Here is a 24,595-nt window from a genome sequence, read left to right as displayed (position 1 = left end):
CAGTTTGATCATGGGATTCGTCCTGGCAGCTGCATCATATTCAAGTGGTGGACAATAGAGGTGGCTGACAAACTGAATCACTTCAGATTTATGGGGGAGCTGGCCCACTGATGCACATACAAACTATGAACAAGCCAAGGTCTGTTGACCACCTAGCTGCAGGGACACTATGGACACTAAAGAATAATAACGTTTCCCCCTCAGGGAAACTAACGTCACACCACTGTCTTTGCTGACGGGGAGTATAGCATCTCCCTGCTCTCAATATGAACTTGTTCTCTCACTACTTTTACTTTGGTTCAATGTGACTTGAAATAAGTGCAAGCTCAGTAGTATGTGCACAATGACATCACATATGAGAGGCCCCCAATACTTATCGTATTCAAGCCATAGTTTCACAACTGACTGATACAGTGCCGAGTAATCATCCATGTCCTACTATAAAATGTTAGAAATACTTTCCAATGTTTTCAAATCACAAGGGACAGAATGTAATTAAATTGTACAGAGATTATCCTACAAATAGTAACAACTTACTGACTACAAAATCTACCCATGGGATATACTCTCCCACATAACTCCTCCCTTAGGTTTCTGATAAGAAGGAGTGATTAATTTTGGAGATCACTGTCTTGTGTGAAAATCCAGAATTTGAAGGCATTTCTCCCCTGTGACCACATATACAAATAGTGCATTAATAAATCTCAACCTTTTGTGAATCAAGTACCCAGCACTAACCAGCTGCACCCATGCACCACACAGTGTCCGAGATGACACCTGGAAATCAGATGGGTTTTGAAGGGTAGCACTAATCAAAAGGCCAAATAGCTGGGGAATATTATGAGGTCACATAGTGGCTGATTGCTCATGTTCGCTGGTGTATAAGCTCGCACGTGCGGCTCTGAAACCTCTTAGAATTAAGTGACAGCTGCAAAAGGATCACAAGGTCTAACAGTAAGAAGCCAAATCCCAGGGTTGGAGAGCAGTACTGGAAAGAGAGGCTTGAAAAATAGGGAGTATGACACACAGTCACGGCACTAATTCATGTCTTGGCTGCAAAAGACAGTCTTTTTAGACCTTCCGCTATCCGCCAAAGTGGCTGAAGTTGTGGCATAAAGTAAGAGAATTTATCACTTATGTCACAAAAACATTTTAGTTTGAAATGCACCACTAAACAATTAAATGTAAAAAAATAACCTTTGTACAATAATCAGTGTACATTCAGGTTTGAAGGATGATATTGTTGTGAAGAAGTATGATATGAAACAACTTCTGACTTGTAACATTAAAATAAAAACAAATACATAATAATATATTTTTTTTTATTTAAGTAAATGTTCACACATTATAACAACAAGTACATTTACATCAAAAGAGGATTCCTGCTGTGTGTGTGTGTGTGTGTGTGTGTGTGTGTGTGTGGCCATTCCCTAGCTAGCCCTCAGTCTTGGTGCAGTCATACGGTTTCCACCACTGTGCAAACTGCAGGACTTTTTTCCTCTGATCGTCAAAATTTTCTCTAATCAACTTTCTCCAAAGCCGCGGCTCGACGTCCATCATTCCTCCCACGACTTCCTGTGAGGGGAAACAGGGATTAAATAGAATCCACTGGAATTTGTGATTTATTAGCTGGTGCTGCTTAAGTAGAACAATTGGTTTATATGAATACACATGTGCTTCTTTAGTCTTTGTTGCACTAGATGTGACAAACCTATGCATTGCATTCAAATGAAAGTCATTCTGAGAGTTGAGCTGTATTTGTGGTCACACATGCACAGTAAAGGTTCCTGTCACTAAACAAATGTGACTTTTTCTGGCAAAAAAAAAACAGGAACACATAATGATTTAGTATTAATGTATTAAAAGCCTTTAATGCACACACTGACCTTGCCAAAGTAATGGGGGAACTTCTGCTCATTTTCAATAACATGAGCGAACCCACCCTGGAGTCCAAAGTCCACAGCAAAGTAGGGCAGAGCTCGAGGAATCTAGGAGGCATACAACAAACAATTAACAATAATGAAAGGGTGAAAGAAAGGAGGTTACAAAGGGAGTCAGTCCAGACAGAATGAAGAAAATGAGAGAAAAAGTAAGTAAACTATTATAGAGGAGACAAAAAGGTAACGTACAGCTCGACGGATGTCTTTGGAAGAGAGGTCCACCACCTTCTTGTTCATAGCCCATTCCTCATCACATTCCAGAATGGCTTTCTGAAGATACACATAGAAACCGTTGAATTAAAACACTTGTAAGGAAATTCAAAAAATGTTTGTAGTGAATCAAACTTAATACACCCACTAACCTTAAAGTATATTGGTGCCATATCGCCCAGTTCTCGCGGTAGTGGGATACACTCTAGGACCATATGTTGTCTTCTGCGTGGGTTCATGTGCGTTTCCATGAACACACAGTCCAGCTCCTGGGACTCAAACATACGCACCAAAGTACGCCGGAACAGCTGAGGACAGCAAAGCAGGACCAGAAGTGAACTCATTTTCATTTGAATAATTATTGTTTGAAGAAAACATTGAAAATGAAAGCATCATTTAGTATTGATAAACTTGATTGAAAACTTGGAGCACTAACTAACTCTGACTAACCTGCATTTCTGACCACACATCCTCATCCAATGCAGTGGCAGAGCAGTGATGTTGGAGAGGAGAGATGAGACAGTGGCCCTCTGTCATGGACACACCCGCAGGCAGGCTCAGGTACACCTGGACATGTGATCGCAAGAACACTTACACATTACAGACAAAAACATGAATCGATTCATCTATAGATTCTCTATATCTACTTTAAAAAAAAAAAAAATTAAATGGCAATGCTTAATCAATTAATCCATTTGGCCAATGATGGGAAATTTAACTTGCAACAAGTCTAATGATCAACTGATCATTTTCGGTTATTCAAAATTCAAACATTTCACAGACTATAAGATTTATTGAAATTATCAACATTGAAAATAATTGTTGTTGCTGTTCTGTTCAGGAGAAAATCTGCAAACCATCATATTCGAGAGGAAAAAACCAATGAATCATTTGCAAAATTGCTTGATAAATGGCCTATACAATTATACAAACACAAACATTATCAAAGATTTACTAACAGATCCATTAACCAACCGACTAATGATTTCTGCACAAACTCCCCACATCCCGAAAAACTGCCCATATGCACGAACCCTTACCTTGCTCCCTATTGCCACTATGAGGTGCTTCTTGAGCTCTTGGCTGCTGAAGCAGTGCTGGCATTTGTCCATGGAGGCCGCCAGCCTCCTGCTCTCCCCAATGGCTCTGCTCCTCATCCTGTCCTCCTCCATCCCCTCGCCCTCCCGCTGCGCTGCACTCGACACAAACATGTCATCCAGCGTGTAGTTGTCACCGTCTGTCTTCCCCATCATCTGAAGAGTCAAGATGCAGAGAAGCAGAGAGGACTGGTGAGCAGGAGTAATGGTCATTCGTGGTCAAAATACTAACATGGTAATGTTTATTATATGTTATTATAATTTTTTTTATGGCATTTTTAACAAAACTGTGAATATGTTTTTATTGATAAGGAGATTAACAAATGTAACTTTTAATTTCAGGCTTTAAAACCTTTAAAAAAAACAGGAAAGAAAAAGTCATGGGGATCCTACTGACTTTAATCGGAAAGTGGCTGGTAGCTTCACTAATCCGTTTGTGTAGATGCTGACGCAATATTACCGTCTGTGCCGCTTCTACGCCATATTTTGTGTGTGTGTGTGTAGTGTGTGTATTTTATCCGAGCTGCCCTGTCGGTGAGGCGCTAACAGAGTGAGGAAGGAAGGACACAGAGAATATACGTCGCAGTCCTGTCACCATGGCGACTGGGCAACAGGTTGGAATCTGTGTGCATGTGAGAGAGCAAAGGCAACATGGCTGAAGTGTGTGTGCATGACTCGCTGTGTAGGAGTGAGTGTGTGAGTGAGAGTGAAAATTGGATTAGTTTAGTGACAGTGTGGGAGGGAGTGTGTGTGTGTGTGTGTGTGTAGGAGTGAGTGTGTGCTAAGGACAGCACGTAAGTGTACCAGCACATGCTGCATTTGTCCAAGAGTGGACAGACGCATACATGCCATCACACATAGTCTCAAACACTCACATGAAGACTAATTAAGTTTTTAAAATGCTAGTTATCAATCATCGTCCATGCTGTGAGCCTGCCGATGATGTTATCTTAGCCTATGATAAATGGACACATTCTTGATTGCAATTTAAATAATAGATTGTGAAATCAGCACGTAGCAGCAGAGTGGAGCCATTAACACATGTCTGGCACACAACTAATGTTTTATTAAAAAATACATTATATTGAATCTCCAGACAATGCTAGTCTGCAAACTTAACAGACTTGGTATCTGACAATGGATATTTATAGAATCCCTGCCATGGTAACTGTAGATGTATTTTTAGTGTTACACTTTGTAGGTGCAGAACGTGTGTGTGTGTGTGTGTGCGCGTGTGCGTATGTGTGCATTATGCAAGCATGTGTAGTTAATATACGAGTTGTGTGTGTATGTGTATGTGTGTGTGTGTGTGTGTGTGTGTGTGTGTGTGTGTGTGTGTGTGTGTGTGTGTGTGTGTGTGTGTGTGTGTGTGTGTGTGTGTGTGAGTGAGGGAGGGGAGGGCGAAGAATTTCGGAGAAAGCATTTATCTTTTTGTTATTGCCATGGCAACTCCTCTATCTCTTTGTTTATTAATGCTTTATTCATTCTTTCTTTCTCTGTCTCTCTCAAACACAATACAGCAGTATGTTTTTCACACTACTTTCAATCAAATTCCTACCTACAGAGAGAAGAGAGGGAGTAAACAAGAGAGAAAGGGAAGATTAGAAGGAATAAAAGAAAATGTTTCTCTGCGCATGGAAAAGTGCAATCTTCAAGACTGCTGAGTGCCTGACACCATCATCTCAACCTGCCAGTACCCATCTGTTGCTGTACGACTAGCGGGAGGGGAATACATAAAGACACACAGAACCAAATGCACATAGCAAATCCTAAGATGACTATCATTTCCCTCTTCCTGAGGGAAATATGGCAGAATTAATCAAAGTAATCCTTCACAGACACAGACACACACAGACAGACACACGTCGAATTATGCATTCTCCTCCACGCTGTAATGTTTGGTCGGAGATTCATTATCACCGGAGCGGAAACCAAAGTACAGGAAGCACCTGCAATCATTCACTGTTGCTACTGGCTCATTTGCAGTATTTGGAAATGTGGTCTTTAAAGAGGTCGCAATTTAATTTTGTTCTGCCACTTGATCTAAATGTTTACTGTTTACTTGGTGTTTATTGTTTTATGCTTGCTTGCCCTTTCTAGAACATTTAACATCATTATCATTATTGAAACCTGATTGGCTAACAAACAGCACTGAAACATGTTTACATGATGAGCAGCACTTAGTTTCATCAAGGAGAAATGCTCAAATGCCCTTTTGTTATTTCTCTTAAGAAAAAGAAAAATATTCAGTCCATTGTCTACCATTAATAAAAATGTGACAAATTGATAATGTTACACATCTGCATACAGCTGTGTGTTGAAGTAAAATCAATCTAAATAAAATGGTGCACATTCAAATGACCTTGAGCTTTAACAATGTTACAACAGCTCCACAAATTCTTCTTAATAAATGGACAAACATCACCGTTATGAGTTCTTAAAGTGATAAATTCTGTAATCAAGATTTTCCCCTTCCTTCTTTTGGACTTTATTTGAGTTGAACTTAAAAATGTAAATCCACTGCTGTGTTTACAACGGACTAAACATTTATTTTATTTTCCCGTCATGAGTTGAAGGAGATGGCACTGTGTGAGATACAAGCAAATACTCTGAGCTGGAGTCTGATCTGACTTGTTGGAAAAGGCACAACAGGGAAGGAAGCAGTCCAATAGCAGAGGAAAAAAAGGAGAGAAAGAACACCCTTCCTCACCTGACTTAAACCCTATTGAGAACCTGTGGGCCCTGCTTAAACGGGATATTTACAGTGAAGGAAATCAGTACACCTCTCGGAACAGTGTCTGGGAGGCTGTGGTTGCTGCTGCACAAAAAGTTGATCGTCAACAGATCAAGAAACTGACAGACTCCATGAATGGAAGGCTTGTGACAGTTATTGAAAAGAAGGGTGGCTATATTAGTCACTGTTTTTTTTGACATGTCGGAAATTTTTATTTGTAAATTTTGAGTTTTATTATTCTCACTTTAACAGATGAAAATAAACAAGTGAGATGGGAAAATGTTCGTTTTTTAATTAGTTGCATAATAATTCTGCATACTAATAGTTGCCTAATAATAGCAAAACATATATATATATTCTCATAAGAAAGACAAACCTTACTTTTACTTTCGTAAACATTCAGGTTTAGGTTCATTAACATTTTGGATTGACCGAGAGCACTGTAGTTGTTCAATAATAAAATTAATCCTCAAAAATACAACTTGTCTAATAATTGTGCACACAGTGTACAAAGTCCAGCCAATAGTTTCACCCTATTCCACTGATCTATGGGAGGCAGGGATGTGCCAAAAAAAAGGTAAAGATGAAAAAGAAGAAGACTGTTTCATGAAGAAGGAAATAAAAAGGATGCACACAATTGCGTTTGGTTGAGTGACATCATGCTAACCTTGGCAGCCATGCGAGAGTAGAGGGCGTTTTGATCCTGCGCAGAGCTCATCTTCTCCCTCCGCACCATCTCCTTCAGACCCACATTGTCATCATTCTGGAAGTAGCGCACACGCTCTCCGTCAACATGGGTCTCAATCTGAAGAGGGAAGGGAAAGGGAAAGAAAAATGGAGGCAAGGACAGAGAAGGAGGTGATCAGGGAAAATTCACTGGTACAAATACGGTGCTGCATGTGAAAAGACAAATCTCTATCATTCTCTTCAAATAACACACACAAAAAGTGGAGAGAAGACAGAGGTGGAAGAAGAGGAGAGTATGAGGCAGAACATCTGGCAACGTGGATAGATGACACACAGAAATGCATAATAACCATAAACAGATAATAGACTGGAAAGCTTTCTTTACAATGCACACCTTTCAAATCACAGTCAGGTAGAGTCACTGCTCTCGTTACACACTCTGATTTATACCAAATGACAAGGAACGAATCGAGGGACACAAACACCTCATTTGATCCTAACACATCTGTTTTCTAATTGCAACAGTGTGCAGGATTCCACTCTTTCTCTGGCCTATTAACAATTGTGATGTACCTCATGTATATTTTCAAACTTACAATTCAAATATTGTTAACACTACCTCTGCATTGATCTGCCTTGCACTGTACTTATATGTTTATATTAGTGGTGGGCCGATAACGGCGTTAACGTGCTGCGTTAACGCCAGACTCTTATCGGCGATAAAAAAAATATCGCCGTTAATCTCTTGTTCCTCTTATTTTAGCGCGGATGTATACCTGGCCGAATTGCACTGTAGTGCACGAGTCAGAACGAGTCCGACTTCGCACCTGTGTAGCCTACCACATCAAACGTAACGTGCTGACATGGATGCAGCTAGGAAGCCACCGGGTTTGCTTCAGGGAAAATGTATTTTTAAGAAGTTTCCCAATGGAAACCTCGACAAGACCAAGGTTGTTTGCACCTTGTGCAATGCGGAATTGGTTTACTGTAGGAGTTCTAACAGTCTGTGCTCTCGGAAGCGGCCGGGGCATGCGTGTGTGCAATGGGAGAGCTTTGTGTGGAGAGAAAAAAAAGAGGCAAGGGAAATCGCCAAAGCCAATGCATAGCCTCGACTCATTAAAGGTTGAAAATCACTGAATTACACAACATGTAGGCTAGCCTATGGCTTAAGGCTATGGAAATCATTATGGAAACAATATTTTTTTTTATCAGTGATAGCTCAGCTGATCTCGTTGCTATAGAGACCACGTCCGTCCGCTTTGTTTGACAACTGACAGAGCTGCCAAGTCTCACCCTTTTGGCCGTGAGACACACTCATATCAACCAGCTCACACTCTCACACGCTAGCCTTCAACTCAAATTTCTCACGCGGAGAAGTTAATCCCCAAAATAACGATTGTTTTGCGGGACTTTTATTTTGACAGTCTTATATTGAAAAGCTAACGGACATGAGTTCCGTGACATCCTCTTTCTGCACGCAAGTTAACTTGATGCATTAGGTGTGCACCTGCACAGGAGATGAGCCCCTGGTCTGATGCGCCACCTGGCTTGAGAAACACGTTCTCAAAGACTTACTTTGAGTCATTATTTAGGGAGCACACACATATTATGATTGAATTCAAATGAGCCATTTTAATCTAGATTAATCTAGATTAATTCCAAAATTAATCTAGATTAATCTAGATTAAAAAAATTAATCTATGCCCACCTCTAGTTTATATTTATATTGTAATTCTTAAATCTGACCGTGTATACATACACCGTATATATATATATATATATTTTGTTTTTATTCTTAATCACTAACTGACTGATTGCACCATTTCTTCCATCTCTTGAATTGTTGTTGTGTATTCGTTTTTTGTTCATTTGTAATATTGTTTACTTAACAGTATTTTTAATGTTTTAGTTTTTAGTGAATGTTGTACTTGGAGAGCAAATGGTTGCCGAAGTCAAATTCCTTGTTTGTTTACGCAAACCTGGCCAATAAAGCTGATTCTGATTCTGATTCTGATTCTGATTCCTAAATGGTGGCTCCCTGATGCAGTTCAAGATGTTTAATTGTTTGGCCACATTGTGCAGTAATGCATTCTCATATTTTTTATTATTTTGTACCAAATGTCAATTCACTCAGGCCTCTCTCTTTACCGCTTTCTTCTTCCGGCGTCCTCCGTGGGGCTCCTGAGGTCCAGATGGGGCATTGACTGGCCAGGCCCGACCTGATTCGTCAGTTCTGAACAACAGGACTTCCTGGTCTTCACTGGAGCGACCTGGGACCTGAAAAAAAAAATACAAATAAGATAACACAGCCAGGTCATTACCAGTTATGTGATAGTTAACTAAAAATAAAAATATTGCACTAACTTGACAGTATCATTTGTATATTTAAGAAAACTCCACAGTGTCCTGTTGGATGCAAAGGCATCACTGATCAATAAAGGATAGAAGAGTGCATTTAACAATAAGCCCTTGGAAAGGTTTAGATTCGTAGGAGGATCTGTCACAACACAGGAAGTTCACTTATATTCTATAAATAAAACAGTGCTCCATCAATATAAAGATACCGACAGAAGAACATCCATCTCTTTAAAAAACTTCAGAAGTGCACTTTTCTGATCAAACTGCTGCCTCAGTGCCAATTTAGCAAATAGCAGAGGTCCTTGTTTTTGCAAAGATCAAAAAGTTTGCTCATTATGGAGGAGATGAAGTCCGAGTTATTGACACGTTGGAGCTATTCTGGATTTCTTTCCCCTTACAGTGTCAACCAGACATTTTGTCTCATCATTTTATGTGGTGCTCACTTTAAATGATTTGTTGAGAGTTGTCACTCAAAATAATTACATTCAGAAGAAAAAACGCCTGATGGAACAGCAGCTGGTGTATGATTGGACAGCCGTATAAAAGACTGACAGTTTGACCTGACAGGTAGAGATGGACTGCCAAGAAACAAGACCAAGGTGGGGCGCAACAGAGGAACTGTTAAACTGGCCTGTCAGGGGAAAAACTGATAGAAAAGAAATATTTCCTCTGCACCAGTCGGCAAAGCTGTGTTTTTTAAGTCTCCACGCACAGTGGAAGTTTTTTTCCTCAATATAAGCGAGACAGGGAACAAGAGTGAAACCATTGTATGGTGAAGACTGGCCAAAAGTCTTCCATAACAAGACAGATTGGAAGGATTTGGAATGAGTGTAAATCAACAGCACTCCATGTCTAAGAAGGCTGAAGTCCCTCTCAGCTGATAAGTGCACTAAAACATAAGAATTATGGCATTTTCTTTGAAACCTTACTGAGGTTTTCATCCTAGTCGGGATAGCCATAGTGGTGATGAATGTGGCTAATGATAATATACAGGTTACATAAATAATCATAGCCTGGTTTCCATGTGTATAACGATGTCAGGAGTCTGCTTATGTCGGAAATAGGCCTCCATGTATTAGTGCATGTAAGTGCTTGTGCTTGTGTAGCCAGAAATGGCATCAGCAATGCCAAAGGGGTGATATAAAGCAGCGCTGAAGTGTCATGGCATTCCCATTACTCTCTGCTAATTGCCTGTACTACAACAGCAGCCAGGATGGCACAATATAATCTCTCTGTTTTGTTCTCTCAAACACGTCGTATACACACACTGAGTGACCCCCAGGTAGGAGAGACATTCGTTTCCCATTATGGTCCGCTAAAATGCCGAACGGGAGCCGTCTCCATACAGATCACAAGATATTAAAAAGCCGAGCCACAAAGAAAGACATCAAACAAACAAAATCCTTTTAAAAGCAGTGTGAACTGTGTGGAGAATTCAGTTTCATCTGAAGATGAGTGTGTGTGAGGCACTTTTATTGCTGCACAGTCAGAGGGATAGATGCTGCCATAACCTGCTGTGTTTGTGTGTTTGTGAAGTTTAAAAAGAGATACAGCCTTGAGTTTTTGGATTAGCATTTAGACTACAGGAGAAGAAAAAGAGGCAGCTAGCAGATAAATCTGGCATAGGAAGATTCAGTGTCTGACTGTCTGTGACTGTATACTACTATGTTTGCAACATATGTGCTGTTATAATGCCGCGGTGGGGACGAACCCTAAACAACACACAGCGGGACTCGACGGTCCGGCGATAAGCAAACAGTAGCCTACACTAAAGTTTAACAACAGACTTTATAAAGAAACACTTAAAATAACAATCTCTACAAATACATACAAAAAGCTCTGACTTAGAAAACTTGACGGAGCGATCGTTGTGTGTAACTCCGTTACTAGCGTTTACATTGTGCTTTTTTTTTTAATCACAGTTATTTCAATAGACTAGTCGACTAGTTTAAATTAAAACCTCTGTTTAAACGTTGGGGAAATTAATCGCTACGTGCAGCCCTAACCGAGAGGTGTTTCTAATATTTTGTCTACCCTTGTGGGACACGAGGCAATGAATATGCAAGGAGTTCATGAAGTATACACAGACCTGCTTCGATGCAGCTGCCTGTTGTAGCTTCCTTTGGGTGGCGTGGCTCTCTTTGGCTTTGTGTGCTGCATCCAGCTGTGATTTTAGCTTCTCAACCATGGCCTGAAAGACACAAACACCAGTCAGTCAATATCACTTTGTATGGGTGACAAACAATGTGTTTACACAGTGTGAAGGACAAACAATGAATATGGGAACCACTTTTTGGCAGATACATTGGAGGGCTGGAACTACAATCAGATAATAATAGAAAATATCATATGGGTGGACATGCTGGCAAACCTGTAAAATAAAAAGCAGTATGTCAATGTTTAGTATGTTGTTTATAGCTACCCATTTTCTTAAATCAAGTTTACTCTCTTTGGGCAAATGTCACATAAAAGGCTTCGAGGCTGAACATTGTCAAACAGAAAACTGCAGAGAACCCCCCCCCCCCCCCCCACACACACACACACACACACACACACACACACCCTCTTAAGCTATACTACCTTGACAGTTATAAATACCTTTATGTACGATACAGAAAAGGCAAGTGACTTCACACACACACGGCAGTTTGGGAATATCTGTTTGATCGCTTTGACGTGTAGGGAGTTGCTGCCGGATGTCAGGCTGATAACACTGCGTGTGTCCGTGCAGTGGGTGTGCATTGACAGCTCTTCAAACACTCTCTTTAAGAAGATCCCAAAAGCATTCTTAGCATTGACATGTGAGGACTGACAGAGGGGAAGTTGAGTGCATGGATCAATGAATGCTATAAATGAGATTATTCGATCTAAGGCTTGCTCTAACTGTGCTCTTACAGATACCTGTATACTGTATATATAGAAACATAACAATCAGCAAAGTTAAACAAAGTCTAATTAGAATCTACATTTGGAACACATAAAATATTGCAGCCACTTAAAGATGCAAAGGTCTCTCAGTAGAGAGTGTGAGTATATGACTGATAGACGAGCAACAGAAATGTAGGATTTATGTGCTGCTTTAATTGAGGTAATTCATGTTTCAATTTGATGAGAGAAACGACTTCAGCGATATGAAAGTAATCTCATCCTTGCACTAATAGAATCTCCAAACAGGACTAGGCTAATACATTGTCTCTCGTCGTACAATTGATTTCCCCAGGTCATAGGGAAAAATAATAATGGACTCACTGCGTTGCCCATGATCTCTGCCTTAACCAGTTTTGCTCCCAGTTTGTTCATCTCCTCCTCCGTCAGCAGTGGAACCTCCTCCTCTTCCTCCGAACTTTCACTCTCACTCCTAAGAAAACATGAAGAGAAGTGTTTGAAAGGCAGATCAAAAGCAGGAGGCAGGAAGGAGGTAAAATACTTTTGCTTGGCCACAATTCATTGGTCACAGTTTAATAAATCAAAAAACTTTGACCAAGAAGGAATCCTTGGAATGAATGGGTTATTTACTGATTGACAAAAAAATATATTTTGTCAACAAGCGTTCTCCAGAATCGCTGACACCTGTAATTGTTCCACCCTAGTAATGGCCCTGAACTCTCCGACAGGAAGGTTATTTGTGGCGTGCAACCACTTTTTCCCTCCACACTCTCACGCTGTTTATCTGGTGTGATTCATTTGAGTCTTTGTGTGCCCCCCCTCCCCCCTCCTCCCCTCAGCGATCATTACAGCCTTGCCTGTGAGGATCTGAACTGCGGCATGACAAGCATCGTTCTAGGCTATTACACTTCTCATAGCCTCGTTTCATTCTGCTGCCACACGGCACACACTCATGTCATGCTGCAGGGGGCTCTGCGTGCTGGTTTACCCAAACAAACTTAGCCTAATGAGGCAACCACACACAGAACAACAAAGAAGGCTTTACAAAGCAGCGATACTCCCCACATCTGGCGCTATATTTTAAAGAGTGCCCTGAAAGAAAGAAAACAACCAAGCTGATCATGCATCTGCCTATAAGGGCTTCTGTGGCCCAGAGTTTAGTGTCCCTTAACATAAGACAGAATGCACCTGTGTGAGAATTGCAGACATATACAGTAAATGTCTGTTACTAAACGTAGTGCTTTAGACAGAAAGACGGCTATTTAGACAGATATGGATAACAACAGATAAAAAATGAGTTGCAGAGGTCAGAGTTCAGAGAGTGGGGATACTAAATCTAATGGTCAAAAGCAGATAAAGACTTCAGCTATTCTTGCGGGTCCCTTGAAACTAATCAAGAACATATGTGATGAAACTGCCATGGTTTATGGAGGGGATTACTGAGAAAAATAGTCATACTTAAGGAATGAGGAATGTAGTCCCATTCTGAGGTTGATTATTTTTTTTAACTTAGAAAAGTCCCTATCTCTGCATTATTTGGTTTGCGTTGAATTGGAAGCTGCAAGAACTCCCACTGTGAAACATGTATTTAAGTCCGAAATATATAAATGGCTTTGTATAACTATAGATATGTTCAGGACTCACTCCACAGTCTCTATATATCACTGAATCCCCAGAGGCAAAGGGATCAGAGTCGAGTCAGTTGCCAGAAGGGGGTTTCCAAGAGTTCAAAGCTACTTCTGTCATGATAGTGAGGTCCTGTTTCATGTGATGGGAGACAATGAAGGGAATGGAATGGATAATGGCAAAAATGAAAGAAAAATATGACTGGTTTATATCCCAAACACAAATCCAACCTGGGGTGATATTCAATCAACACAGTGTTTGACATCATTTAGCGAAGCGTGTAATTAATTGCAAACAAAACAAAAAGCATTGAAACCTTGAGGTCGCCACAGCAGCTTTTTCAACGTTCAGACCATCTTGAGGAGGGGTTGGAGTTTTCTCAGGATCCCTCGCTTTCTGCTGCAGCGCTTTTTCCAAGCAGTCAGGTTTGCTGCTCTTTCTCCAGGCTGGAATGCTGCTGTTACGAGGACCAGAGTCTTCATCGTCGGAGCTGGGTTTGAGGAATCCTGTGGATGGCCGGGCCGGAGGACGACGGCGCTCTGGAGCTGCACAGGAAAAAGAACAACCACTAAAGCATGTCAAGGCTCTTGGCATGTACGGCAGGTGGCGAGAAACTAATCTCCAGGTTCATTATGACATCTTCAAAGAAGAAACTTTGCACTTATAACTCAGAGCTGAAAAGTGCAAGGCAGTCTTTCTTTTCTGACATCATTACCAAAAACAACAACAATGCACGTGCCCTATTTGCTACTGTCGACAGATTAACAAACCCTCCTGTGCCAGTAGCATCTGAACATCTTTCCACAAGAGCCTGCAATGAATTTGCCTCCTTTTTCACAGACAAAATTCACAATTAGACTGATATAAACTAAACTAAACCTCAAATAAAAATGTAACCAACATGAATTGAACGGGTGGCTGTACAAAGGCAGCCCGAAAAAGATCAATACACAGATCACTGTCTGGCAGACTTGATTCAGAGAGTTGTTTTTGACATCAACCCACCTTCAACTCTGTCCTCATCTTCTGACGGTTTGAGGAAGCGGCCTTTCAGTGACCCAAGAGAGGAAGAAGGTTGACTCGGATTTGACCCGGATGATGATGACGAAACGCTGGTCCTTTCTCTTTGATTATCCCTCTCTCTTTCTCTCCCTCCTTCCCTCTCTCTGTCTCTTTCATTGTCATTTTCTCTGTCTCTCCCTCCTTCCCTCTCTCTGTCTCTTTCATTATCATTTTCTCTGCCTCTCCCTCCACCCCTCTCTCTGTTTCTTTCATTATCCCTTTCTCTATCCCTCTCTCCGTCTCTGTTTCTTTCATTATTCCTTGCTCTATCCCTCTCTCTGTCTCTTTCACCGTCTCTAAACCTGTCTCCATCTCGCCCTCTCTCCTCCTCTCTTCCTCTCTGGCCTCCCCTCTCTCTCTCCTCTCCTCTTCCAGCGTTGTATCTCTCTCTGTCTGCTGGCGACGAGTCTCTTTCCCTTTCATTTCTCCTCCAGCGCTCTCTCTCTCTCTCTGACCCGTCTCCCTCTCTTCTCCTCCAGCCCTCTCTGGCCTCGTTCTCCCTTTTCCTCCACCCGCCTCGCCCCGTTCGGTCTTCCTCTCCTCTTCCCCTTCCACCCCTCCTCTCTCCATACACAGCTTCCTCAGCAGCTTCAAGCCTTTGCTGGAATTCTTCCATTGACTATAAAAGGGGGGAAACACAGGACAATAGTAAAATATTATGAAACATATTAAAATCACTCAAATATTTTCTCAGGCTTTGCAATTCAGATCTTTACAAATGGCCTACTCTAAAGATTCGGTTTAAGAGAAGTCTTCTCAGATATGAAAAATACTTTTTGAAAATGAAATGTGGTAATAAAAACTTGTTAAACAAATATATATATATATATCAGGGCTGTACGCTTATTTTTTCAGGTGGTAGCACTGGTGCTAGCAAGCAAAAAAATTCAGTAGCACAAAAATAAATTTGGTAGCACACAAAGTAGGCTATGATTGAAAACTTGCATAACCTTAACCCTTGCATTTTGCTCTAATTACCTTTGAGCATGTCATCCTGGTCTCATTTGAGATTCACAATTAATATGATATCCTAGTGTGTGCAGTAATAATTGTAGAAGAATGAATAGGGGTGCACTGATTGCAATTTAGAAAAAAGAATCTAACCTGCCAATTGCAATTTTTTGCTGATTCAGAATTATTATTATAATGTCCTTCTGTTAATTAAAACCAAACTTTAAAACATTAAACATAGCCTATTAAATAAATAAGTATAAATATTGGTACAATTTAGGATAAATTAAATAGGTTGTTGTGAATGTGTTGGGAGTAGCTTTTCAGTGGCTTATTTAAAACTTTGTAAATAGACTAGGCTACTGTTGACTGCTCTCTGCAGCTGAATGAGTTGCCTTTCAAGCTAGAAAAAAGCGCTAACTTCCTGTTCTTACCGGCTTCAAAATAAAAGTCAACTCACGTTTGGCTAATAACAGGCTTTTAATGTGAAGGCGCACAGGAAATGTTCTGTTTGTACACGAGCTAACTTAACTGCGGTAATGTGCCGTCTCCTTCCGGTAATTGCCGTTGGTGAAGTTTTTATACCTAGAATCGCTGCACCCGCACAGATCCCGAGCACACATCTTTCACCAGCCAAAGTGGAGGGTGGACTCAATAACTTACTTGCCTAAGACTCATTTACCCGCAGTGTTAATGTAGAGCCCTCTAAGCAGTGTTGTGCATCTCTCCTCTGTGTTTCAAAGACAGCCTCTCCTCATTAGCAAGCTGTCGCACGAGTGCTAATGGGTTCGTATTCATCATCGCACGTGATCAATTTCAGTAGCAAATGCGATCAAAACTGTCGCACTGTACAGCCCTGTATATATATATATATATATATATATATATATATATATATATATATATATATATATATTCATAATTACTCTGATAATGATTATAATTATGTTAAAATCTCCATTTAGGTCCTCATCTGCTCTTTTGCCATGTCATGTGTCTGCTTGCTAAATTGTGCGAGCGAGTGTGTGAGCGCTGTCGGTGTGCCATCGGTTCTCACCCCGTATCTCTCAGCCACCACATCGTTAAGGCTGCGCTGCTCCCTCTCCGCCTGCTCCTTCATCCGCTGGAAGTTCTTCCTCAGCCAGCTCAGTCCTCCATCGTTCACAACAACAGGGCCTTCAGGAAGAGAGGGAAGAAAAACTCTTACAAAGAAGCACAGAAAAACACAATTTATTTGTGCCATTTAACTCATGCTGAGCCTCCAGTGAGTTCCACATCATTTACATATGCCTCTCAACTCAAGCTTCACACACAAGACAATTTAATGTAATCGTAATAACTTTACTAGGGAGTTTAAAACAAACAATAGCTACTTCCATCTGGATATGGATTAACAATTGAGATGATAATTAAAAGATGACAGTATTAGACAATAAAAGACAGTCAGGGGGTTGACGGACCAACAGACAGACGTAGGCTACTTTACGCCAATGTTGCAAATCACATCAACACATTAATTCTGTTCAGCCTGAAATATGTATCCATTAAAGGAATACTTCACCCATACGGAACCAGCGTTCTATCATTATAAAATAACCATTATAATATAATGAATGAGGTTTTTCTTCCCTCAGTCTTCCCTTGGCCCAGCTGTCCTGTTAATTCTAACCCTTACTGTGATGTCACAGTAAGGAAAAGGTAGGGTTAGACAGTGAGACCATAAAACACTCTTTCTGCCTTTTCTCAGGCTAAGATGATCCGATTTAAAAAAAAATTGCACATTTATACTAAATAGGATCTCCGAGTTCAATACACCTTCATATTCCAACCGGTGAAGTAGGCCTTTAATATCTGGCTGCTCCACTGTAAGCCAGCCCAGCGAGGTCAGGATAGTAAATGTCACTTTCGTTTCATCTCTGTGTCAAAGAGCCAACAGCAGGAGTCAGGCTAAGGTCAGATGATCACACTCAAGTCAGAAAGCAAAGTCAAAAAGCAAAATTATAAAATAAAGCTCTCTCTGCCTCTCTCTCTCTCTCTCTCTCTCTATCTGCCTGCCTGTCTCTCTCTCTCCACTGCTCAATCAGTCACTACGAGAATAAAAATAAACTCCCGACGGCATCGCCTTAAACTATTACCGATCGTGCCATCAATCACCGATAGAGGATTCCATCGCCAATAGGCACAACTCTAAAACCAACAAGTAAAGCCTATTTTTAGGGGAACTATTTCTCAGTTGGAACTGTATTCCCCCCCCCCATTTTATTCTATATAAATACTAATATACAGACTGTATAAGATGGCATACATGTTGTAAAAGGGAAAAGTCGTGGACTTTTGGCCGAGCTGTCCCAACTCTGCATCTAGCGAAGCACCTCCCTGTGATTTCCACCTCGGTTCGCAGTGGCAGTAGCCACTTTTAAAATCGCCTGACTTACTGGTGGAATCCTCTGGCAGGTAGGCGGTTGTCAGGGAGGTTTTAAAATGGCTTTTATGTTGCGAGAGCTGAACAAGAAATACAATCCAGAAACAAAGGAGGAGAGATAAAACATGACAAATGTACTGCCAAAAACATCTGGTGATGGTCAACATGGAGTATAGACACTGTGTGTGTGTGTGTGTGTGTGTGTGTGTGTGTGTGTGTGTGTGTGTGTGTGTGTGTGTGTGTGTGTGTGTGTGTGTGTGTGTGTGTGTGTGTGTGTGTGCTTCAGCCTTGTTTGCCTTGCTGTTAAAATAGAGCTTACAACAGAGGCCTTGCCAGGTCTGGAGGCGACTGCACTTACTGTGTAGAGAGATAAGAGACACATGCACACATACCTGCATTTGCTCGTCTGCCTATCTCTTGCTCTCTCTTTACCTAAATCCCTGACTCTGACATTTTGACAACCTTCATGTTGGCTTTCCTGCACACATCATTCGGTTAAGTTCTCCTGCACTTTTAATACAGCAACAAACTATTTCCCCTTCTAATTGCCGTTAAAGAAATGGGTTGTGCATCGCAAACGGGGAGGTTAAAGGTCAATGTGAATCGTCTGTAGAATGCTCAATTGGGGCCGCAAATATAGAGAGACACCAAAGAAAGATTATTCTTATATATCTATTTAAAAAGAACACAAGCACTTGTAATTCACTGACAAATACACAGAGAGACATATAGGAGAAGGGGCAGGAAGGGAGGATGAAAGGAGGGTGACAGAGATAGGAAAAATTTGATGTTAAAGCTTAGTGAATATCATATCATGAATGGGTTGACACTGTTGTCTACTGCCATTTCCAAAGTCAAAAATGAACTTTGACAGTCAAGGTCTACGGCCAACTACATGGGAAGTCCTTTCAGGGTGTAGAAGAATGGAAAATCTAAATCTAAACCACCACAACTACAACTAAATTAACCCTGTCTTTTCACTATTTAAAGCTGGGGTATGTGATTTCTGATTATATTTCTTTATAGAAATGCTTGTCAACCATTGAATGACGTGAGTGGTTATACTGGTCTAATAATCAAGGCATTGGTCGAGTGTGATTTATGTACGCTCTGTCATCGTCTACAATGGATTTCAATGCATAGCTTGATAAACGTTCTGCTATCCAACTCTCTGAAAAGTCACAATAGGGACTATTGGTCTCTGTTAATACCTTTTGTTGTTGCAGTACCAGCCTTCTCCTCTGGGGGCATACCAGTCCCTCCATCTTTCCAGTAAGGGTTGAGCTCCAATTTGTGCAAACCGGCCTGAGGGAAGCACAGACACACCAACACTTGAATCATTTCTGTATTCTGTCGATAGTACAACCGAGGCACAAAAGATAAAAACCCAAACAAAAACACCCTGCATACATCCTCAAGTGCACACTCATAAACATAAACACAAACACACCAGTAACTGCTGTGGGTGACAACCTTGGTAACCAGACTGCTGGTAAGGAGTGGACTCACTATCAAAGTGTTTTCATATAGTATGTAACGTGCGCACACCCACACAGACACACACACACACACCCACACCTGTTCAATGGCGTCAGCTTTTGCCTTCTCCTCCTCTTTGAGTCGCTCTTTCTCAGCCCTTTTCTCTGTCGTGGACGTGGTTCTCAGTGCCAGAAAGTCGAAGGTCATCCATTCGTCTCTCTTTGGGAAAGATATATAAAGAAATTCTACTATTTACAAAAGTAATACTCACTCATTGTCTGCTTTCGAGAGCAGGCCATGAGTGAGTAAGTTTGGTTCTTAGAGGAAGCAAACATTGTGTGCTTGTTATTGTATGTACAGACACACCAGTAGAAACACTATTACCTCTAGACATTTATTTAACTCCTTTAGTCATCTTCAGTGTGGAAAAAAGGTACTTTACTATTGTGTTGCATTTACAGTTTGAAGGAAAAGAGAGGCTATGGAAAGTTTGAATCGTTTGCATCCACGGACGGTGTGTCGCATTCAGAGAAGCATCATCAATGAAAGCAGAACAAAACAGCGACAGTCAGTGACACCGAACATCATTTGCATTTCTATTCAGCATGTGTGTGGCTGGGTCGGGATGTTACCTGGGCAGTCTTGGCTGGGCTGAGGTTGCTCTCTGAAGGCTTGGACTCATCAGGAACCTTCCAGGCTTTGGCAGCTTGTGTCTGAGGCTGAGCTTCAACCCACTCATCCCCTGAGTCCTGACACACAGTGAGAGGGAGGAGAAGGAAAAGAGATGCTACATCATCATATCAAAACAAAAGGGAAGTCAAATTATGGCAAATATGTTGTTGTATCAAATCCATGTAGGGACTTATAACTTTAACCTTACAGTTCACCAGGAAAAATGTGATCTTCCAATTCACTCGATTATAAAGCATACGTTATGTGTTGACTTTAGAAAATGACCAAACAACTTACCTTTGAGCTGTCACTAGAGCCATCTCCTGCTTCTGTTGTCCTCTTCTCCTTCTTGGCCTTCTTTTTCTTCTCTTTCTTTGATTTAGATTTCTTCTTCTTCTTAACAGAGCCCTCCTGAAAGGGGGTTTCCCTCACATTAGTAAGTAACATTACTTCTTTGTTAATGTTAATAGATTCAGTCATCAATCACACAAGGGGTGCAAGTTTATATCTCCAATTGTTTGGTTTATGTGTTTCAATAATGTAAGGTCATCTAGGGGTGTGTTTCTATATTTCATTCCAGTTAAGTGATTAGGCAGTTAGTGTGAGCTCCACCTTGTTAACATGCTGCTAATAACTTAAAAACACATATAAACACATGTAAAACACATACTTAAAGTGAAAGAAAACTTTATATCTTACTTCCTCTATCTCCTGCAGCCTCTGGTTGATCTCAGGGAGCATCCATGTGTCCTCCCCTCTCTGCCTCTTCAGTTCCCTCTTCCTCTCCTCCTTCTCATACCGCTTCTTAGCCTGCATGGAAACAAGAGGGGCCGATTCAAAAAAGAAAACAAGTAAAAACATGTCAAGCTTAGTGTGCTTAGTGTGCTTAGAAGACAAGCGCTGATACGAATTATGAGCAATTTTCAAATCATTTTTTTATGATTGAGTTCTTAAGTCATTATGGGCAATTTCCTCCTGCAAACTTCAAGACTGAATAAATCCGACACCCTAGCAAGCAACTAGACGCTTTGTTTTTGGGCCAGCTCAATCACAGGTGGAGCTGGGGCAGACAATGCATTTACAAGCTTTGGCGCTCATCCACAGGAAGCTGTGTTAAATCTGTGTATCGGGCAACAGGTCAAACACAGCTGTACAGCAAAAATATATATATCACGCAGTTAAAAACCTGTATACATACGTGATTACAAACAATGAGGCTGCCCTAATCTGTACACCGGGCGCCTTGTATAGCTGATTTCCTATCTGTCCCGCCCCAGTGTTTGTCTGGTCACTTCCTGCCTGGCTGCTGTCTTCAGTACCATCAGTACTCCCAGGGACGTTGGAACTACTTTCTTAGGGGGGGTGCTGTAAATTGGCCGAGGTGCAGCACTATCAGACAAAGCAGGCTACTGGTAAAATGAGCAATCTATAACCATGATAAAATAGTTAGTTAGTTAGTTAAATCTTTATTGTCCACGGTGTGGAGATTCGTCTTCGGTCTCATACAAAAAACAACAAGCAGGACAACACAACAACAACAACAACAAAAGCAACAACAACAACATTTACACACAGACATCTTCAGGGCAAGAAGCAGGACAGCAGTGGCAGTATACACATCAGCGGGACATGGTGTTCAGTACCCCAATCGCTTTAGGAGTGAAGGAATTTTTTAAAATGTTACGATTTGCCCTTGGCACTCTGTAACGTCTACCCGAGGGAAGAAGTTCAAACTCCATATGGAGTGGATGGGACGGATCGTTTGCTATTTTAACAGCTTTTTTCCTCAGCACTTCGTCGTACATACAACTTAAATGTTTCTGTTTTGTCCCTATGATTTTTGAGGCAAGGTTTATTATTCTCTGTAGCTTGCTTCTTCCTTTTACGTTTAGGTTACCATACCACATTGCCATATTAAAGGTTAAAATGCCCTCAATAAGGTTCTTATAAACTGTTTCCATAATGTGCTTGCTCACTCTGAATGAGTTGAGTTTGCGCAGTAGATGGAGACGTTGGTTACAGGTTTTAAAAATATCCAAAATTTTATGTAATTATAATTATCTCGTAATTACGAGATAATTATCTCGTAATTACGAGATAAGGATCTCGTAATTACGAGATAAAGATCTCGTAATTACGAGATAAGGATCTCGTAATTACGAGATAAGGATCTCGTAATTACGAGATAAGGATCTCGTAATTACGAGATAAGGATCGCCCTCTCATTCATCAATAACGATGTCTGTGTGTGTGTATTTGTGTGCAGACGAGGTGAACCTAGCCATAGGAAAACGTAGGCAATAGCCTTGGTTTCCGGACTACAATGGGCCCCATAATCAATAAACTTATTTTAAATATTTGTTTAGGCTACTGTTCATTCATTAATCAGCGATCGCATCGGGTAGGCTACTGAGGGACACACTTTCGGCTTTACGCCCGTGATCAGCTGCTGAGGTCCGACTGGGCTTTTCTCCTGAATAGTCCCAGTGACTGCATATCTGCACAAAGTTGACATGGCTATCATTGTCATGCCCTCCTTGTAGAAAGTTCTTATGTGTTTGTATGAGTCATGGATTACACCGAGTTTAACGACTGCATTTAATCAAAGCATTCAATAAAACTGCGTTCCGATACAGTAACAAACAGGAGGTAAAAGTGAACTAGCCCACCGGGCATTCTGATTGGATGAGGCAACACAGTACGGTGGCTCCGGTGGCTCATAATGAACAAACTGCATATACAAAGTGAAAGTGTGTCCCTCATTTCCCAATGCGATCGCTGATTAATGAATGAACAGTAAACAAATATTTAAAATAATTGTATTGATTATGGGGCCCATTGTAGTCCGGAAACCAAGGCTATTGCCTACGTTTTCCTATGGCTAGGTTCACCTCGTCTGCACACAAACACACACACACACACACACACACACACACACACACACACACACACACACACACACACACACACACACACACACACACACACACACACACACACACACACACACACACACACACACACACACACACACACACACACACACACACACACACACACACACACACACACATCGTTATTGATGAATGAGAGGGTGATCCTTATCTCGTAATTACGAGATCCTTATCTCGTAATTACGAGATCTTCTCGTAATTACGAGATACTTATCTCGTAATTACGAGATCCTTATCTCGTAATTACGAGATATTATCTCGTAATTACGAGATCCTGCTCTGAAACTTTTTTTTATTTGGTGAATGCTCAGCGCCACCGTAGGTTCCGAAGGCCAGGGCAAAAAAATGTGTCTTCAGCAGACATTTAAAATTTTCTAAAGAAGTGGCAGATCTGATGTATAAAGGAAGAGAATTCCACAACTTGGGTCCAGCTACAGCGAAGGCTCTGTCTCCCCTGCTCTTCAGCTTAGACCTGGGACAGTCTAGAATACATTGATCAGAGGACCTCAGTGCTCTGACAGGACTGTGCAGAGAGATCATCTCTGACAGATAAGGTGGCGCTAGGCCATTTAGACATTTAAAAACAAACAAGAGGATTTTAAAATGGCCCTCACCACCGCACCCCTACTTCCAACGTCCCTAAGTGCTCCTATAATACGTCCATGGTCCAAACACACAGACATTGTGAGGCTAGTGTGAAGAGACACAGGCTCTGTTAGCTAAGCTTTCCCATAAAAACAGAGACGTGAAATGAGAAGCAAAGCAGCAGGTTTACATCGCGGATAAGACCATCGCCAATACACTGTTGATTAAGGTGAAAAAAAGACTGTTGAACCGCAAAGCCCACACGCTCGTAACAACAACGGTGACGTTAGCTGTTAGCCGAATTAGCTCGTTAGCTTATATTTTGGCGATGCGGCCATTTAAGCCATAACTTTCGCCAGTGTCACTAAAATGTTGTACTTATATGGTGGCTCTAGAACAATTATACAGTGCATACCTTGTCTACCACCTCTTGGCGGGCCTGTCGTTTACTCTCCTTCTTTTCTTGGATGCTGTTCGTACTCTCGAAACTGACTCCGTGCGTCGCCATGACGCTGCCGTCAGCGGTTTGTTAGGTGTCGTAAACGGTCGCAAAGCGCTACCGTTCATGTCAACCATTGGTTTGTGGGTTTTGCACGATGATGGGCTCACGTAGGCTGTTAATCACAACATTGTTGTTACGCTTCTTCATGTGATATCAAAGTAGTTACACTTTTAATAACTTTAAAATGTATATTATGAGAAATAGAGCCTATAGAAAGAATTCACAATTAATTAAACACTACAACTTCCAACATGTGTGAACAGGAGAGAGAAATGTAATGTTCACTATGAGGGTCGAAGGTTGTCTGTCAGACCAATACTGAACAATCACAAGTATCACTACTGCATTGGGCAGTAATTGTAACATATTGTTCCATTATAAATGTCTATTGACTCCTGTGAGCTAAAGACTTAAAGAGCCTTGCAGGATG

At 41.1% G+C, this 24,595-nt stretch overlaps 1 protein-coding gene across 1 annotated transcript; it reads right to left on the bottom strand.

The window, feature by feature from the left end:
- Positions 1 to 1,342: 1,342 nt before the first annotated feature.
- Positions 1,343 to 24,174, bottom strand: cwf19l2 (CWF19 like cell cycle control factor 2). The gene is made up of 19 exons (XM_080025040.1): positions 24,079 to 24,174; positions 20,824 to 20,934; positions 20,422 to 20,535; positions 20,085 to 20,201; positions 19,552 to 19,671; positions 19,185 to 19,278; positions 16,609 to 16,727; positions 14,544 to 15,219; positions 13,855 to 14,083; positions 12,276 to 12,384; positions 11,116 to 11,217; positions 8,817 to 8,945; positions 6,649 to 6,786; positions 3,191 to 3,403; positions 2,601 to 2,717; positions 2,303 to 2,458; positions 2,130 to 2,210; positions 1,887 to 1,988; positions 1,343 to 1,575 (listed from the first exon to the last, which is right to left on the bottom strand). The coding sequence occupies exons 1-19, from the start codon at positions 24,169 to 24,171 to the stop codon at positions 1,435 to 1,437; spliced, it is 2,961 nt and encodes a 986-aa protein (XP_079881166.1). The 5' UTR covers positions 24,172 to 24,174; the 3' UTR covers positions 1,343 to 1,434.
- Positions 24,175 to 24,595: the final 421 nt, after the last annotated feature.

Source organism: Ammodytes marinus (assembly GCF_949987685.1).
Source record: "Ammodytes marinus genome assembly, chromosome: 3".
NCBI lineage: Eukaryota > Metazoa > Chordata > Actinopteri > Uranoscopiformes > Ammodytidae > Ammodytes > Ammodytes marinus.
This window is presented reverse-complemented; position numbering and strand designations above follow the sequence as displayed.